The 20175-nt window shown below is 36.2% G+C and overlaps 1 protein-coding gene across 1 annotated transcript; it reads left to right on the forward strand.

Moving 5' to 3' along the window:
• Nucleotides 1–1201: 1201 nt before the first annotated feature.
• Nucleotides 1202–15856, forward strand: LOC139131311 (arylsulfatase B-like). Its single transcript, XM_070697318.1, has 18 exons — nt 1202–1269; nt 1384–1456; nt 2085–2138; nt 2496–2540; nt 3016–3133; nt 3275–3326; nt 3662–3765; nt 4322–4425; nt 4776–4888; nt 5507–5608; nt 5728–5791; nt 11342–11439; nt 11561–11694; nt 12222–12280; nt 12774–12891; nt 13550–13629; nt 13894–13983; nt 15507–15856. The coding sequence occupies exons 2-18, from the start codon at nt 1399–1401 to the stop codon at nt 15683–15685; spliced, it is 1572 nt and encodes a 523-aa protein (XP_070553419.1). The 5' UTR covers nt 1202–1269; nt 1384–1398; the 3' UTR covers nt 15686–15856.
• Nucleotides 15857–20175: the final 4319 nt, after the last annotated feature.

The raw sequence follows: 20175 nt of genomic DNA on the forward strand, positions 1-20175 counted from the left end.
TTTCTGTAGGCCTAAAGCCTAATGCAACTAAACAGTTTAGATAAATTATCTGAAACGTAAAATACATTAAAATTCACAGTCCCTTTGAACCAAATCGGAATGTCACAATGTAAAAAATAAGCATTCAGATCGACAGGGAACACAGAGACTTGTGAGATATAGATTCTGCAAAGTAACTGCACTGCTGTATTAAAGTAGTGCACGACACCTGTTTAAGATAGAGAGTGCCCCAGGGACAGATATTCGGCTTAATCAAATTTTACACACACTACTAGTATGCTGTATGCGTAGAATTACTATGAAGCTTGCGGAGAAATGACGCTGTCGTCGCCTGCTTTTATGAGAATCAAAAATGCATTTTCCCCACAGAGTTAACATGGTAGTAGCGGCCACTTTGAGTGTAGTAACTTTTTAAGTAACCCAAATTTCAGAGTGAGTTTACCTGAGCCCTCCCCCCCAAAAAAAAAAACCAACATGTAAACCATGACATATTGCCACTGAGATAGTGCTTCACAAACATTTTACGACGCACAACATGTGATAATTAAACTAAGGTTGAATGGACGGACCATACGTTGTACAACCGGACACTTTGCTCTCTTTACCTTGAAACCGGTGCAAATCATCTTGTCCTGAAATCTAGTGCAAAATCGTGTTGTCCGGAAATCTGGTTCGTTGTCGTTCATGAAATCTAATCGATCTCTCCTTCTCGGAACTCTCAAGTTCTCGAGTCTGAAAATCAAGTCAAAAGCCCACCTTGTACGTCGATTCCGGTCGCGAGTAACTTACGGATCTTTTATCAGGGACTGGATGGTAATTATTTCAGGGTAGTATAGAAAATTGTTGCCAACAATTATACTTTCGAATAGACTGTGTATGATAAAACTTTAAAACGAACACTTCGTTCACTTTATTGCACCATCGGCTTGGCTTCTTTGAGTTTTTAAATATCAGACATATTTTTGTGTCTTTGACCAGATTTTCAACAAATTTAAAAACAGAGAATTAACTCATATCTGACTGTCGATGGAAGGTATTCCGAAACAATAAATCATGTCAAAGTACAGAATGTGCGTCATTGTTTTAGCAAAAAGTATCATTAATAGGAAATCGTTTCCGGTTAATGTGGACGATTCTGATTCGCTGGTAACAGAGGGAGGCTGAGCTCTGTTGGAGTCCCTTTATCAATAAAAAAGGCGCGCACCGCTCGATACACCGAAAGTTCTGAGGAGAAAGTGAAGCTTTCCCCGATTCTCTTCTCATCAGAAGGTAGGACGATATTTTCCTTACATTTGTTAGCTGCCCGATTTGTTGCGTGCGGCGGTGCCACGCTATTCAATGTATACGTACTAAAACGACATCGTTGTGATTATCTTCTGACAGTTTGCTGATCTAAAGATGAAGTTTTCGATAGTTTTCGCTGCCGTGCTTTTAGGTGTGGTCTGCGGATTCCCGGGTGAGTTTTACATTTGTCTTTTAATCGCGACGTGCATATGCATATATACTGCTTCTCCAAACCGAAATAGTCGACATCAGCATTTCCTATTATTGTCTTGTAGACGAACGGGGTCTTTCTCGTAGTAAAAGAGATAAACTATGTAGCTGGAAGATCATACTGGATATTTGTCGTTCAGTTATCCTAGATCGTGCAACAAATTTAGCGGGAATATCACAACAACCCAACTGAAGTCGCTAGTGAATTTGAATAACTGTCGTGTTTACGGCTGTGCGATTCTTCAGGATTAAAGGCAACAGCTTCAGAAGGCGCATGTAGCTTCTGGTCATTTGATAGATATGAATTCAATAGCTTCTGATAGTTTTGTAAGATTTTCGCCATCCATTGTTCCATTGAAGGAAATTTACAAAACCTCTCATTTTAATGAATCGTTTCCTTCCCTATTCAAGTCAGAGAACAGTCGATCGTCACATCGCATAATTTGCTGAAAGTCATCACATACATTTGTGAATGAATATACAGAAGAAAAAGCCTCGGAAAATTTTCCCGTCTTTGTCACAACTCACTTCATGTATCCCTGTCTGTGTGAGTAACCAGATAATGTTAAACGACCGTGTTTTCCCCACAGAGAGACATGCTCGTAGTTCTTCATCAAGTGGCTCTTCAAGCGGTTCATCAGAAAGTAAGCAATACGCTACTCTCCTACACCTTCTTGTGTTGGCCAACAGTTATAGTAGCAAGTCATCTTTTTAGATAAAGCAACTGCTGTATATATTCCCAAGACTCGCAATCTTACGTTATGTAACAATATACAAAACCAAAAAGCCGAAGTATATGTTTGGCAGCGACGTGATGGAAGTTGTCTCCTACATCATAGTCTGTACTGTGAAATCTTGCTTATTTAGTAATTTTTGTGGATTAAACACTCGTAACCTCGGCTCGATTTTGAATAACATATCTAAGGGACTATCTCAGCATACCATACTTCTGATTATGTTATTCATTGAAGATTCATTTTCAACTCAATGTTCCTTTGCAGAGAAAAAACAGCCACACATTGTGTTTCTGCTTTCTGACAATTCTGGTAAGTTCTATCAGCTAACAACATTTCATATTGTCATAAGATATTTGAATGAACACAAACGTTCCAACGTCATCGATGCCCTAAAATGTTATTGCAATGATTCAGTGCTCAAGCGATAATTAGTTTGGTTTTGAATATTTTCTATAGTATATTCAGTTTATATGCACGTACAATTACTTGTTACTTGTTAACGTTTTAAATTCATCTGATTAGAAAATGGTATTACTGCTTATAAACTCTGTAAGGCTAAATAATGAGGAACAATCATTATGTTGTGAAAAAATCGTATCTGATCATTTGTTAACAATACGTCTCAACTTTCCTTGAATCTATTCGTCGTAAAATAACTAGCCCCTTTACAGCAACAGTCTCTAAAGAGAACCCATGCTGGCGCTGCTAGCACTCTTTGTACTAGCATGTACGTATTGAACCTCGCGTTACGTAGAGCATTAATTCAAGATTAATTTTCGTCTAGGCTGGGCTGACGTTGAATGGAATGACCAAGTGGGTGTGATGCAAACTCCAAATATGAACGACCTGGCGACAAATGGCGTTATTTTGAACCAGACATACGTGCAACCAGTGTGTACGCCGTAAGTGACAAACAGTATCACAATTCCCTGGTCCGAAAAAAGATACAATCAAGGCTACTTAGCTGAGGCTTAAACACGATGATATCATCTAATAATGCTAGGTACAATGTAACTTTTTTCACTTTCATCTTGTTTCTGCAGTACAAGAGCGGCATTCATGACAGGTTACTATCCGTTCAGATACGGCTTAGGCGTAAGTATAACGACATGCTTTTAAACAAATATCAAATACTGTTTCCCTCCTTAATTCATTATAAAGTGGATTAAAGAAAAAACATAGTCGGAAGAGGGCGATAGTTTAATGGAAAATTCAGGATGATTATTGTAGTTGAAATTATTTGATTTCGTCATTCAATTATTGTATGTATTAATTAATTAATTAATTAATTAATTAATTAATTAATTAATTAATTAATTAATTAATTAATTAATTAATTAATTAATATTGATTAATTTGTTCATTTACATACTCATTCGTTTATTTATTAATTAATTAATTTATTTATTTATCTTCTTTACTTGCTGAAGCATGCCATGATTATGCCTGCCCAGCCAAGTTATTTGTCCAGGGAGTACAAACTCTTGCCAGAATATCTCAAGGAACTTGGATATATGAACTACATGGTGGGGAAGTAAGTACGTTTTAATTCAACCAATATGAAGTGGTTTAGTTTGAAGCACCACAAGCAGTCTCTCTTATACCATTTTACATCATTCACTCTTTCATGTTCACACGCAACAATATCGATAAGCTATCACTGAATAATGTACCCAAAGCGAAGACAGCAATCATTATTTTGAACACCGTAATTGCTGTCGAGCGCTCTGAGACTTCGTCAGCTAACTGATCCCGCACACTAACCTTACAGATCAATTACATAAGACCACAGACAAAGAGAAACAGTAGTGTTTCTCCTTGTCTGTGATAAGCATCAAGCATGATTTTGCTTTCTGTATCTGACGATATTTTCCTGTACTTTGAGGTGACAACATAGCTGAGCCATTTTAATGGCTAACTTATTTGCTCTGCAAATTAGTTATCATGTGAGTTAGAATCCGATTGAGTTTATGCTGGTACTCTGAAATGGCTTACGCATTTCCTTGAAGGCATATCATAAACAATGTTATCACTCACAAATTGCTATGTTCTCGAATGAAAACGCTTTCTCTTCTACCTTCCTATGACAGGTGGCATCTTGGATTTTGTCGTTGGGATGTTACACCGACAAATCGTGGATTTGACTCGTTTTACGGAATATATAATCCATTGATTGATTACTACTCTCAAACAGGTAGGAAACTCCCTCTTTAATTGATGATAGCTTTAGTAATGGTGGTGGTAGAAATTGTGGCTGAATAAGGCAAAGAGAGTTAAAAACTTATCGACTTGACGTTTTCAGAAGTTTGCTTCTGCCGTCAAATAATTCAAAGGGGAGATCTTTCCAAATGAACTATGGTAAATCTCAGTTATTCGTGTTGTGATGAAATACATTGTATTCCACTACTGCCGGGGCATTAAACGGCCAAGGTAGAATGGGATTGAAAATGAAAAAGGCCATCATAGTGTCATTTTCCGAATTCAAAATAGAATGAACTCAAACAAAAAACTCATACTTTCCTTTCTTATGTATCCTTGGCCCAGTGTCGATCTTTGATCCCGTGAAACAGTTGTTTGGACAGGACCCAGGGGAGACAGGACTCGATTTCCAGGATAACACGGGAACAATGTTCCACCACCAAGGAACCCATGCTAGCGTAAGTAAATACATAATCAGTAATAATCTCGATGTTATGCTGGTGAAGTTTTCGTCAAATTTCACATGTTCACTGCTGCCCTCGCGAGAGGCGTAATAACAGATATTCACTTTCACAAAACATATACCACGACAGAACAATTCTGCAAACTCATTCGAAGAAAAGCAACACAGAAAGAGTAGCTGGTCCTTATGATCTTAATGGTTTACCACGTGTAGCACTGATCAGGATTGCATTGTGTTTCCACAGTGTCCAATATGAACGTTTTATTAGTCTGCAATTATAAGCGAAGCACGTGTACAATGTAACGCTTGGTCGTCTTAGGGTGATATATAGAGGGTGCCACGTTCAGGACGGAATAGGTGCATTCTTCAGTCTAGAAGTTCCTGATATCGCTTCATCATTTGCTAAAAATAGATGTATCTTCCTGTAATAGCTTTTTCTGCGATTTATACTGTTTACATTTGTCGTTGTTTATGTTTGTCCTTCGTTGTTTGATTCGTGTAGACATAACATTAAAAGAGCACACATGACGTTCAATGTTATCTATTCTGTTCAAAATGAATGACAATTGTTGACCTGCATGATTTACCGTCATCACACTATCTCATATTACAGGAACACACTGGTAAACGAGCCGTGGAGCTGATAAAAAATCATAATCCAGACGTACCAATGTTCCTGTACATGAGTTTCCTACTGCCCCACTTCCCATTCCAGGTGAGTTCCATTAATCTATGGGTTATTGCCCTGGCAAGAACTATGATGAGATATGTTCGCTGTGTTCGTAATATGAAGAGGGACATTTCAAAAAGAGTCTCTCCGCTTGTTCCTTTTAGGCACCGGACCGCTACACGAATATGTATGCTCCGCTACCAGTGCCTGGTCTCCAAACATACCGTGGTAAGTATGGTTCTTAGTCACAAAGTACAAACTAGACATCAGTCTGATCTTATGTTGTTCTTTATAGGCGAGCGGCGAATCCACAAAAAGGGCCTTATTTTAGGAGTTTAATGTACCCACCTTACATACGGCCACATCATACGTCATTTGAAAGCTTATTATCTCTACTTTAAGAAAATTGACGATGTGGAGCTGCCAAGTAGGGCCATAACCTCCTCATTTGCATAATTAACAAGGGTACCCAATTTGCATAAATGCGATATAATATTTGAAATTTATTGTTAACTTCTCTAACGATGCGTTTAAACTATCGAGTGATATATCAAATGAAAGGTCTTTCCATGTAAAATACAAAATGGATATTAAAAGAGATATTGAAATTGATTATACTGAAATATTTACATGTTTATATGGAAAACAATATTTTCCCTATTGAATAACAATATTTTAAAAATTTTAACATATACAGCAACAACACACAGCCACACCATACGTCATTTGAAAGCTTATTATCTCTACTTCACGAAAATTGACAATTTGGAGCAACCAAATCGGGCCATAACCCCCTAATTTGCATAATAAACACGCATACCCAATTTGCATAAATGCGATATAGTATTATAAATTTATAGTTAACTTTTCTAAACATACGTTTAAACTATCGAGTGATATATCAATTGAAAGGTAGATGCATGTAGAATACAAAATAAATGTTCAAAAAGATATTGAAATTCATTTCACTGAAATATTTTCATATTTATATGGAAAAAATATTTTCCCCTTTAGAATAACAATATTTTAAAAATGTTAACACATAGAGTCCTATCATACAGCCACATCATACGTCATTTGAAAGCTTATTATATCTACTTGAAGAAAATTGACAATGTGGAGCTATCAAGGAAGGCCGTACCCCTTTATGTCCATAAATTACACTGGTAAGCAATTTGCAGAAATGAGATATGAAATTAGAAAATTCATTGTTAACTATTCTAAACACACTTTTACACTATCGAGTGATATATGGTCTGTGGTGATGGTATTTGCATGTAAAACACAAAATTGATATCAAAAGTGATATTTAAATTAATTTACGGAAATATTTTCATATTTCTGTCGAAATAAATATTTCCTCTTTTTAATAATGGTATTTAAAAAATTAATTTAATGCAACAAAAAGATCCACACGAAAGACACTATTGTAGTTGTTGAAATTTAGCTTTGTAGCTTTGTAGCTTTGTAGCTGAAACAATGTGTCAGAGTAAGCTACAGTCAAAGTAATGGCATGATTCATGATCCAAATCATTATGTCATTTCCAGTAAATCTAGTAATTGTAGGAATTCATCATCCTCTTCTTCACCAGCATTGTCATGAGTAAAAGGGTTGCCACAGTTATCGCTGCCTTGGCAGGAACAAAGGTCTGTGCAGGGAAGATTAATTCGACAGCAGACACAATTGGTGACATGTAATAAGAGAAAGCAGCTCCGCAAATCGTTCATATCTTAGTTGTTTGAATTTTGTGTACGGTACATGTGTATATTGTAAGTGTATATTATGTTATGTTTGGCCGTTTTATGTATAGTGTTGATTTGCCATGGCGAGACACAACCCTAATCTACGTGTTCTGCCCTATGCGGTAGCAAGACTAATGTGACACCGCGATCCTTTGATGTACCTTTTGAGAGTACTGAGTTGTCTTCATCAGTCCTTCATTTTTTTTGGTGAAACATGTGCACTGATTGAATGATTGTAGGTGTTACCAATCGAGTTGTTCCACTGAAAGTTCAGTTTGTTCAAGTACGGAAGCTAGAATGTCTACTGTTCGTTCAGGCTGTATTTGTGTATGCTCATTTGAATCGGAGATCGGACTAGTACTGTTGTAGGTTTTGTTAAGTTTGGCATCATCGTAACGCTTATATTTCCGTTTCTTATGTATGTGATTAGGCTACGCTCACAAATAACGGTGAGAGGCAGAGGAATTCGGGTTGGATTCGAAAATTTTGGGAGATTGTCGAGGGATACTTGGAGATTTTGATCAGCATATAGGGGACCTGAAAATGTTTTGGTTCCCTTTTACTGTTTACGATTCCAAGGAAATTTGAAATTAATTTAATGAAAATTTAATAACATTTAAATGTCATCCGATTGTCCAAAGTTAGTAATAATTTAACAAGATTTAGAATCGTTTAGTCGCATTTCATTACTTTTATCTCGAAAATATCTTGTATTCTCTATTGCCTTGTTGTTGCATGATTGTTCTAATGTATCGTAATGTTTCGCGTTTAACAAGGCCCTTGAATGTTGCCATTTGGTTTCGTGAACCGTAATGTATCTGTTGGTTTTTGTGTGTGTTTTGCAGTCGAGAGTGTCCTCTTTGTTCCACCGATGACCTTTATAGATAATGAGGTCTAACGATATGATTTCTTGAGAAGAGCTTTCGAAAATTTGAAAGTATGATGCATTTTTTCATGTTTGATATGAATTCATTAAGCTCGTGTTGAGTTCCAATGAGAATCATACATCGTTTCTGAATCTCAATCAGAGCGATATTTGTTCAGTGTGTTGCTGAATTATTCTCATTTTGTCTTGTGAAATGTAATGTCGGGAATTTCTGGTAAAACTGGAGATCTCGTACCGCACCCAAATACATGACGGTAAAATTCACTGTTGACTTGAAAGTGTTGTTTTTCAAGATTATTTTCAGCATAGCTATCATGTATTTTGTTGTTGGTTGTTTGATTATGCAATCATTTGATGATCTTTCCTGATTTAATGCTCTGTCGACTGATTCCATTGGTTCATTGTGCGTTGTATTAGTGTACATTGAAACAATGTCTAGTGTTACCAATGTCGCATTGGCCGGAACTTTTATTGTCTCAATTTTCCGTGTAAAATCAGTCGTATCTTTGATGTATGTTTTTATTTCTTCACGATTTATTTGAGAAAATAGTCAATGAATTTTGATCTGTGAAAGGTTGGACTGCATCATCCACTTATAATTGGGCGGCCCACGAACTTTCCTCGTGGGCGTCATTTTGTTCACTTGTATTTTTAGCATAAGGTACCAACTTGTAAGTGGTGCTAGTGTTTTACTCTTAACTAGAATAATCGCCATGGCTAATGAACACTTTATATAAAACAGCCAAACATAATATACACTGACAATATACACAATATCATACACAAAATGCAAACAACGAAGATAGGAACGGTGTGTTGAGTTGCTTTTCCTTCATTATATGACAATAAATACGATAAATGAAATATGGTGCCTTCCGTCTACATATTCCACATAACTGAACTGAAAATACAGATGTAACACAGATGTAGTAACCAATGATGTCTCCATCAAAACAAGATTTCTAGAGAAATTGAAACAAAAATGACATCAATAATACAACAGGGCCATTCAACACACAGCTATTTATAACAAGATTTGAACTAATTTTGGATAATTGGATGGTGAAGTAATGTCGGTTTAATTTGCAAATTTAAGCTCATCTGCTTTTCTTTTTACTTGTAATGTTTTTAAGAGTAACTTGTTATATTTCAACACTCAACTATAGAGCACAAAACACGCTTTAGAAAATTTGCAAAATATGAAGACCCAATTATCCCAAATTAGTTCCAATTGGTTTTATGTATTCTTGTTGTTCAGCTATATGGGAATTAGACAGGAAAATGTTCCGTTTTCGTATCCTTAATAAACAAAAAATCAATTGCAAAACAAATTCAGATATTTATCCCCAAAACTTTAGCATTATTCGTTATTAGTACACAATATTTTGAATATTATAAACTAGTCAAAACGTTTACGATTTAATTGAAAATATTCAATAAGAATATTTTGAATACACGTTTGGAGTTCATGATTCTATTCTACATACAAATACCTATCATTTGATATATCACTTGATAGTTGAAAAGTAAGTTTAGAGTACTTTACAATTGATTTTTGTAATTTCATATTGTATTCATGAAAATTAGGTACCCTTTGCATTATGCAAATTAAATCATTACAGCCCTATTTGTCAGCTGCACATCGTCTTTTTTCATGAGGCAGAGATAATAGCTTTCAAATAACGTTTGATGTGGTTGTGTGATGCGGTTCTATTTGTTAAAATTATTATAATATCGTTATTAAAAAGGGGAAAGTATATTGTTCTACATTAGTACGAAAAAATTTTAGTAAAATCATTTTAATATCTCTTTGGATATCCATTTTGTATTCTCCGTGCAAATACCTTTCATTTGATATATCACTCGATAGTTTAAAGTATGTTTATAGTAGTTAATAAATTTCTAATTTTATATCGCATTTATGCAAATAGGGTACCCATGTAAATTATGCAAATTAAGGGCCACGTCCGTACCTGACAGCTCCACATTGTCAATTTTCTTGAAGTAGAGATAGTAAGCTTTTAAATAACGTATGATGATGCTGTAAGATTTGGCTTTTTGTATTAAATTTTTTTAAATATTGTTATTGAAAAGGGGAAAATATTTTTTTCAATATAAATATGACAATATTTCAGTAAAATGAATTTAAATATATTATTGGATGTCTTTTTAGTATTCTACATGCAAATACCTTTCATTTGATATATCACTCGATAGTTTAAAAGTATTTTTCGAGTAGTGAATAATAAATATCTAATATTAATCGCATTTATGCAAATTGGGTACCCGTGGGACTTATGCAAATTAGGGGCTACGGCCGTACTTGACAACTAAATGTTGTCTATTTTCTTCAAGTAGAGATAGTAAGCTTTCAAATGATGTATAATGTGGCTGTATGATGTGGCTGTATGTGTTCAAATTTTTAAGATATTGTTATTCAAAAGGGTTAAATATTTTTTTCAATATTAATATGAAAATATTTCAGTAAAACCATTTTAAATATCTTTTTGGATATCAATTTTGTATTCTACATGCAAATACCTTTAATTTGATATATTACTCAATAGTTTAAAAGTATGTTTAGAGTAGTTAACAATGAATTTCCTAATTTTATATCACATTTATGCAAATTGGGTACCCATGTGAATTATGCAAATTAGGGGGTTATGGCCCTACTTGGCAGCTCCACATCGTCAATTTTCTTGAAGTAGAGATAATAAGCTTTCAAATGATGTATGATGTGGCCGTATGTAAGGTGGGTACATTAAGTGTGAAAAATGGGTTGTGTCTGCCGCTCGCCTATTAGATATGTTTTGAGTGATGTGATTAGCAAATAGGGTGGTCTTTCTTTCTTCATATTGCCTTATCAAAGCTTTGTCAATAAAATCAAAACAGATTAAAAAAGCAAAGCCAATGCGGACCAAACGTGCGGTTGTCTATATATGGCTATATGGCTATATATTTTGCTGTGTACAAAGAGGTATTTTGCCTGTATCGCAAATACATGTAATCCTGAGGGGTGACATCGAAACAATGAAATCGATAAATCTGGCAAACAGCCAGATAATTATGCAGGTAAATACACGGCTTAGAACACACACACTCGCAAACGCTTGGTAACACGATATACTTTCCCATTGTCATTTTAGGAATGATTTCTATGCTCGATGAGGCGATTGGCAACATAACAAAGGCACTAAAGGATAACGACATGTACGAAGATACAGTCATCGTGTACCTCAGTGATGTAAGTAAATATATCTCAGCATTTGCTCAACTGCCTTCGACCTAACAATGGCACACCTGCATTACTACTCTAATTTCTCCGAGTCTCATAAACCTCTGTTTCACCGACAATCATATTGCAGAATGGTGGTCCATGGTTTTTCGGCTCCCAGTGGCCACTGCGTGGTGCTGGAGGAAGTCCGTTTGAGGGTGGAGTGAGGTCAACCGCCTTTGTGCACAGTCCGTTGCTGAAGAAGACAGGATACGTAAACAACGAGTGAGAATTTCGAGGTTTTTTGTACTTGATAACCGTGGAGCAGAGCAGTGTTTAAAATTGAGTCTACATTTTAATATTTTAGTGTTGTTTCTATATCTTCCATTCTTCCATTGTCGATGCAGTGATTCCTGGACACATACACATTTAAGTAATTGTTATAGCTTATTGTGAATTTAGTTGTCAGAGAAATCATTTGCATTTATAGGAACCATGGTAACAAATATACAGCTACTGTGCGTAATACTATTCTTTACCACGAAGTCTTTCAATTATGAGTGTTCAATAAGGATATATAATATCCAATACAGTAATATTGTGACATGTTTCTCTTGATTTTGTTGCTGGACATACTATCTTTGAGTCTTTAAAATCGTGGACATTTGAGGTATATATTATTTACTTTGAAGGTAGTTCAAAACTATTTTTCGAATGTATTCGGAAAGATTACTTCAAGCGCCCTGTTTTAAAAGTGTCGCGAAAAAATACTTCGCCAATTTTGCTTCTGTTATTTTATGATTTTGCTGTAGATTGATCCACATCACAGATTTCCACCCAACGCTATTATCTTTGGCAGGAGGAAATCCAGGTAAGTATAGGGGACATTGCCCTCTCTTAAAAAACCGAAGGTATAATCCAGACATGGCTCGCAAATGATTCTCACGTTTGGGACTGGTTATAGGAAATAACATTTTGAAGTCAGGAGATTGTCGCTGTGCAATCAATTGGGAATATCAAGGGGCATTATTGTTTGGGGGTGTGCAGCAATACTTTTTCAAACGGTAGACTACTTCTGCATCACACTGCATAACCCCTTTGCCAACCGCTTGTCTCCCATTTGAAACATCGATATCCCATGCAGTCTTATTATATTGTAACCCATTAATCGAGACTCGTTTTGAAAGTGATGTACCGCTATATACAATGTGAAGTCAGACGCTTAGTTTGATTTCGTTTCGACAGACTTGAAGTGTACAAAGTGAGCAATATAAGATAAATGAAAACTGACAATAACACTGCTCAAAACTAAGACAGGCCGCATAAAACTCGGGTTTTTCTTTTCTTTCAAATGTCATCCGAAGATCCTAACATGGATGGCATGGATGTTTGGGAAACCATATCGGAGGACAAGTCATCACCAAGAACCACGGCGTTGTTGCACTACGACACACATCCCGTTAGTCCCTGCACCAGCATTAGGTAGGTCATCAGTATAGCTACAGTCAGACGACCACCAAATGTAAATAGTTTGTTGAACTTCGTTTCCTATAAGTTATCTGTTAATGCTGGGATGATAAAGGGCATAACATTTATATCCTTTGGTATCACTATGGGAAGTGCAAGTTTAGCAACTTTTTCCTATTCAGTGAGAATTTTCGGACACACACAAAAAGTGAAAGGGTGTCGACAAGCATGGGCAAGGCTACTGGTTACAAACTTCTTTCTTTTCAGTCTGATGCAAAATGAACAAACGTTGTACAAGTCAAAACCATAAGGATTTCCCTATACAGTAGTCATCATGACTGGTCTGCAGCGTACAAATAATCACCTCTTCACCATAATTGTTTGGCCTAAACCCATTGTTATCAATGGCGATTTTGGACCTGTTTATATGAAATTAGGGTGGACAGCTGATGGAGAAACTGCGACCATATACGACAAAAGTCTCCGAGGTCGATAAAAACTTATTCACCATTCGATCAAAAGTGGCCTCTACCGAAAGTCACATGCATTGTTTGGGAAAATCGAAGGGGAGTTGAATGTGACGCTGATATGTGAATGTAGGCTACCTACCACTATGTCACTGCAATTATGGCCCTTATTCTTATTGTTCTACTCTTATTTTGATCGATTTTAGGGTCGGACGTTATAAGATTATTGATGGAAGATATGACGTCGTGAGGAATATCACCTTCAATGTTGATAACTTACCGTCGGGTAAGAAAGAAGCACGCTGATAATTTTATTTTTCATGAACGTTATAAGCATAATGATACTGAACTCTCGAAAGTCACCACTGCATGATGTTTAACATTTGATGAAAACGTCAATGTTATTCATTTAATCATCGAGCACAGTCACATTTTCGTCGCCTTTTTTACACTGCAGTGACGTATACCACTGCGTATTTTTGTAAATCAAAAAAAAAAATCAAAAATAACCATGGATTGTTTTGACAGGTGCTTATGCTTAACACCACAGATTCATGGTTTCCGCCACCTGAATTACAGAATCCCGATGTGCCGAACGTTGTGGCGCCAAAGGTTGGAACACAGCTTTTCGACATAGAAGGTATTGTGATCTTGATCTCGTCTCGTTTCGGACGAACCTAACCAACTGTTGTATTTCAAAGTTACTGTAATATAAGCACTACCAAAGATAAACTTGTCTTCCGCAGAGCGGTATATAGCATTCGCTGCAGTTTCAATGACACTACGTGGAATACTTTTGAATCATTTTATTCAATACGTAGCTTCGCTTTTGCATTTTTAAATCCAAAAGTGTCTTGCTGTTGCTACAAGAGCTGAACAATTTTGTGTTCATTTTATATTATCTGAATGATAAGAAGCAGGGTCATGTAAAATGAGTTGTGTCCACTTTTCTTCATCAAATTCAAATTGCTGATCCAGACTGTATATGCTCCTATATTTGTTTTTGGTAATTTCCGAATAATTCTCTAATTTTAGATGTGCTTAAATTTTGGTATCCCGATTCTGGTACAGAAAGTGTGCGTGGCGGTTCTTGTCGAGTGGACAGTAGCAATTGTAGTACAAATCTAGAGAGCCTGAAATGCAAAAAGAAACGCATTCTTCTGTTATATGCCTCTATCTAAATAAAAAAATAATACAAATTTTTATCGCTTAATCGCAAAATGTTTACCTAAGTTACTGATGCAAAATATTCTACAATCAACTTTGAAAGAAATCGAATATAACAAATTGACTCGTAAAGCCATAGTTGGTCGTATTGCACACTAAATAGACCTGTGCAACTATGCGTCATACTCCTTTGCATATATATCACTTATTGAATACATATGTCAGATATGTATGATTTGTAAGATGTAAACATTTATTGCCTACAATGTTTAATTACAAATTAAATAATATGAATATGTATGAGTAAAACGCACTGAATTGTTCTGTAACGAGCTTGAAAAAATCTGCTGATTCGGCTCAAAGTGTGGAAAAATTGTGACTAAATGTCCGCTTTACAGCCATGCTGCAATTATTGCAAAGAAAAGTGACTTACATATATACTGTATGTAATGGAATATTTGTGTAGTGCATACATTCTAACTTAATTTGTTTCATTCACGGCTAAATGAAGACTTTCGATGTGAAAAAACTGAAATATAGCCACTGTCAAAAAAATTGTATCATAACGACATAGAGAACTGCTATGCCACACAGATGAAATTGTACATAAGTTTCTAATTAATTAATGTGAAAACTCTGTATAGTCATTCCTCCATATGCCGAAATGTGAACATTGACATGAAATATTTTATCTCCGATAGTTTCTTAATCATCAAAGTTGCATCCAAGTATTATTAATTGGCCTTTGTAAACTAAGGCAAAATATTTACTATACAAAATACAAAGCACTCTTTCGTTGAATATAAAATTGTCGGGCATGACTAAAATATTACAGATATACACCTATATTTGAGATGCATCTAAAACATTGAGAAGTCTTTAGCTGTGTATGCAACTCTGGAGTTACTGTTTAGATATCTCGCCAGTTTGAAAACATATCCTCCAAGTTACATTCGCTGAAAAAAAAACTTACAACCTAAAATATTTCTCTTTAAGCTGACCCACGTGAAATCAACAACCTGGCAGACAGTATGCCAGAGAAGGTTACAGAACTACTTCAGATAGCGGAAGACATAACAGTAGGGGCACCGGAACCCTTCTATCCATTCAACGACGCCGACGTTGCCAATCCCAACATCTTCTTCAACGGCACCTGGACACCAGGATGGTGTTAAAAATCATTGTTACGAAGCGATGGAATACACAATTATAACTCCGTATACCGCAGATCATGCATTTTAGTTCACTTGAAGTGCTATTGTGTAGGCATAGATATCTTTCTAACGGATTCTTAATTCTGAATCTTTAAATAATCAAATAAACTCGATCATGAATGCTACCACTGATTCCACTGGCTCTTGATCTGTCTATCTTTAATACGGGTATTCTCTTTGAGTACTCACATACAAACTGTTGTGGTGCGGGCAAACTTAATGATGGAAGTACTTTCAAAGAACGTTGTACATTATGTGAGAACACCTCGGCATTTCCTCTTGAGCAGACTAGCATTTTTGAAATTAGTACTACGAGCTGGTAGATAAGTATGATGTCCCTCTTTGATGAAAGATCGCTGATGGCATCAGTTACATTGGGCCTTAGTTGGTGACCACTACCTATTTGACTTACAGATTGATATGTGGCGGGTACCACATTTGGGACAGGATGCGCTTACTATTTTCAAAACACCTGACATTATTTTTCTGTCGTTTTGCCGGGGGTTCATATATCTTTCTTTCGTGGATTTGACTTTGCTGTGTGTGCCAGTACTTTGCTGTCTGTACTGTGTTGTGCTGTGTCTGTGTTTCTAATAATTAACCACATTAGCGACTTTATTATTTGATTCTGGATGGGTATTATTGTGATTTTTTATTGCCTCGCCTCTTTCAGAATCCATAAAAGGTGCAAAGTATTTTGATAAAATGAGTTTGCCGTTGCTTACTCAAATAAACCAGGAGTTGGTAACAAACTACTTTGGAAATTACGCGGCACGACACTGGAATGTTTTATACATGTGAGTGAAGCGCTGACAAGTTCAGTGTCATCGGGCTCAACTAGGATGTTGCAGATTAAAGGTTGTACTTGCCTCGAAAGTGAAAGATTTAAACCTTTTCCTGAAACTTTCCTCAGGAGAACTTTCAACCATTCTCTTACCAAACCAAGAATAGTAATCAGAGGTCACCGAAGGAAGTGTGTTACTAGAGAAACAAATAACATAACATTTACCTATATGTGAAATTCAAATTGGCCACCATCCCTGTTGACTCTATGGGGAAAAGTTGAATTTTCAGTTTTCGAAAACTAAAACGGTCGAAATATTTCTTAATCCAACGCCTTTAAAATGCACCCCCAAAAGCCAATAAATTTAGTCTTAGTAATCGACATATAATGGAAAATCACGGTCATTACTGGTGTCTATAATGGGTGCTTACTGAGAAGAATATCCGAAATTCTCCGAGATTATGGCATGTTTTTCTTTCCTTTTCAAAAATTTCATGTGAGATTTCATACTCGGTATCTTGGGAGACCCCCCTCCACACACACGCACGGCCTAGTACCATTCAAGAAGTCATATAAGTGATATTAATACCAATAATAAACACAAAAGAGAAGTGATACTGTCAATAAACTGTGACTTATTAACTCCGTATAATTTTGTCTCCTCTAGCGGCAGTGAATCTTCACACTTTGATGAATTAATTGAAACTGCTTGGTGAGGATAATGTAAGTTCCAGTAGCATCGTTTGACGACATCTGGTACGACTACCATAGTCCTGTGGATTGACTAACCTGCAAGCCGACTTGCTTCATCAATATCTTGTTTTGGCAAGTGAATAGAGGTGCGTCTTGCCTAGACTGGAAGATCCGTCGCTCGAGGGCGCTCTCTACACCCCCCCCCCCCCGCCTCTTTCCATACATTATAGGGATTCCCACCCTTGGTAAAGTAAGCCATAATTGGGAGGTAGATGAAAAATTCTGATTTGGCAATCATTTAAAATGATGACCATGTGACGTAATTTGATGGCTGTATCAGTTGATATCTAGCTGTTGTCACAGCGAACCTCATTATAATGTGCGAAGGGAAGTCCCCGAATCCCTATCAATTTCTCTTGCAAGATTTCCTCTTTCCTATAAAAATAACTACCAGCTTTGATAATAGCTTAGTGTTTCTAACGGGACTTTTCTTCCAATATGCTTATGAAAGAATATAAATGAAAAAAATCTACAGCGTTTTCCTATTTTCAAATATTAGGCCAGGAAATAGAGCACATGCTGTGAAAATTAAGATAGGATATGATATATTTAACGTCACTCAGTCTCAAAAGCAGCCATGATAACATTTCCACCTCTTTTTGTTGTATGGTAGGAAACAATGTTTGCAATTTTTCTGTCGTCAATGCATTTTAGCTTTTTCTTTGGCGTTGTTGGAATATGTTGCCCAATTGTAGTACACTGATTGTAATCATTTCATGGTTGAGTATTGAATTTTCAAGACTTAAAAACTGGATTTATAATGTACATACAGGCTTCAAGCTCAAATATCTACGGCAAAGTTATAGAATTATCTTTGTCGAGAAATCATACAACACAAGTCATTTTAATCATAGATGGTAGAAGCAAGGCGTGCTTCTACTGTCTTTATATCACTAGAAATATATTAAAGTGGTGATTTTTTGAGGTTAACCGTTTAAAATGTTTTTATCAAAGTGAGAATCCAGTAGAGAAAGGCTCTGTCTTCAAGTTTGTTTACAGTCCCTACAATCTAGAATCCTTGAAACTATATCTTGCCTAGCTTCTTTTATGTCGTATGGCCAAGTTCGAAGAAGTTGATGTTACAACGTAACGCGCCCCGGGACAGCTATTCGGACTCTCAAAAAATTACAATAATTTTCTTATGTGTCACTTGTGAGGGACTAGTTTTAAAGCCCTCGGAGTGAGAAACAATCTCACCGTCTTAGTTTTTTTGTCAAAATCAAAAGTGTTATTTTTCGCCTTAGATTTACCGCTTCGATACAGCCATTCTGTATTTCAAGTATAGGTAAATGCCCGATAATTTGTTTCTATACTACCACATGTACACTTTGCATATTCCGACTTAAAATTTTTACAATAATGTTCTGATCTGTGCTTGGCTCATTTTGAAGCTCTTGACGTAGATTTACAAACCGTCTGATTTTCTGTGACAATGGACAATTCCCTATAGTCAACACAGGAATGGCCACCCCTGTGAATTTCAATAGTATCTAAATTAAGAGAAATTTGATTCCATGTGACCCTAGTTTTTTATGTTGACTTTCATAGAAAATGGTTGAAAAATTAACTTTAAGAAATTTTCGACGTGCATACGACCTCAGTTTTATTTCATTAAATTGAGAATGTTTTGTCTGTGATTAATTTTCAAACGAAATGTAAAATTCATGTCACTTATTATGTTCATTAGTGAATAAATTAAATGCTTATCACATTTTGTTCGATTAATGATTTTGTCAGTAAAACATGTATTAGTCAAAAGAATTTCGACTGAATGTTTCACACCGACTTGCGAAAGGTGTAGCAATAATGCTGTGGATTCTAGTTTTGTATCGGGAGAGTCGAATGCTACGGTACATGTAAAGCGCATACATCCGGTGAAGAATACACTATGGTGGACGTTGAGGGCGTACATAAAACTTCTGTTTTCTCCAACATGTGACGATGTTAATTTGATATGATGTAGACTGAAATATTCAGTCATGTGCGGGCGATCCGGCGCAATGCGACTTACGACCCAACAAAAGGGTAAAGGTCGCAGTGCGCCAGTACGCCCGCACACGACTGAATCTTCCAGTCTAGGAAACTTATAAATTTCCCACATTGATCACGTGTATTTTGGGGGACCTGAATATGACGAAACTCAGAAGTACACAAGAATTGATCCTCTGCGCGTGTAGTTATCAACCCACAATAATTGGCAAGAGGCCTGGCTCATACTAACCTACAGTAAAATTCAACAATAAGTGCTGTCCTATCCACTTGGTATCAGTTTCACCGCAAATCCCGTCCAATCCCACTTTGTTCCTCGTTGCTCGATCGCGAGGTGGCATCCTTTTTGCAGTACATCAACAGCTGCGTTACATCGACAGCTGTAGTTGTCATTCTGACTTGGTATTATATCAATTGTACTCATTTTCAAAGCGAAATCATTCGCTGAGTATTTCGTCGTCTTGCGCTGTTTATTGCCAACTAGACAGTTGCTTTCAACAGAGTAAGTGTTTTTTTCTTATCATTTTACAACTGATGAAAGTTATGTGTATTTCATTAAGTATTTGACCGCTGTTTAGCTCAGTATTACATGTATCTAGCCTGGCGTGCCGTCAACTAATTCAACTTAAATCACTTTTTCATGGATGTCAATGCGCATAATGTAAATACGGCGAACACATAATTGCCGCACAAACATTACATTTATAGTATTCAAGACAAAAATATTGCTGACATTTTAAAAAGAATCTCAAGAACGAGAATTATGTTTCAGTAGAGATACAAAAAAAACCCAACATTTTATTAACGTGATAAAATTTGAACATCACCTTCCGTTATGAAAGGCACCACGAATGATTGTCATTGCATATGGTCCAATCAAATCACTAGGGTAGATCTAGACTGAACAGCATTATCAAAAGTGACA

This window comes from Ptychodera flava, chromosome 4, assembly GCF_041260155.1.
Source record: "Ptychodera flava strain L36383 chromosome 4, AS_Pfla_20210202, whole genome shotgun sequence".
Classification (NCBI taxonomy): Eukaryota; Metazoa; Hemichordata; class Enteropneusta; family Ptychoderidae; genus Ptychodera; species Ptychodera flava.

What these genes read in the sequence shown, in the direction of transcription:
- LOC139131311 (XM_070697318.1), top strand. Translation starts at nt 1,399, where the DNA reads ATGAAGTTTTCGATAGTTTTCGCTGCCGTGCTTTTAGGTGTGGTCTGC. An exon ending in TCTGCTTTCTGACAATTCTG is followed by an intron (nt 2,541 to 3,015) that starts GTAAGTTCTATC and finishes ATTTTCGTCTAG; the next exon opens with GCTGGGCTGACGTTGAATGG. An exon ending in TGATTACTACTCTCAAACAG is followed by an intron (nt 4,426 to 4,775) that starts GTAGGAAACTCC and finishes TCCTTGGCCCAG; the next exon opens with TGTCGATCTTTGATCCCGTG.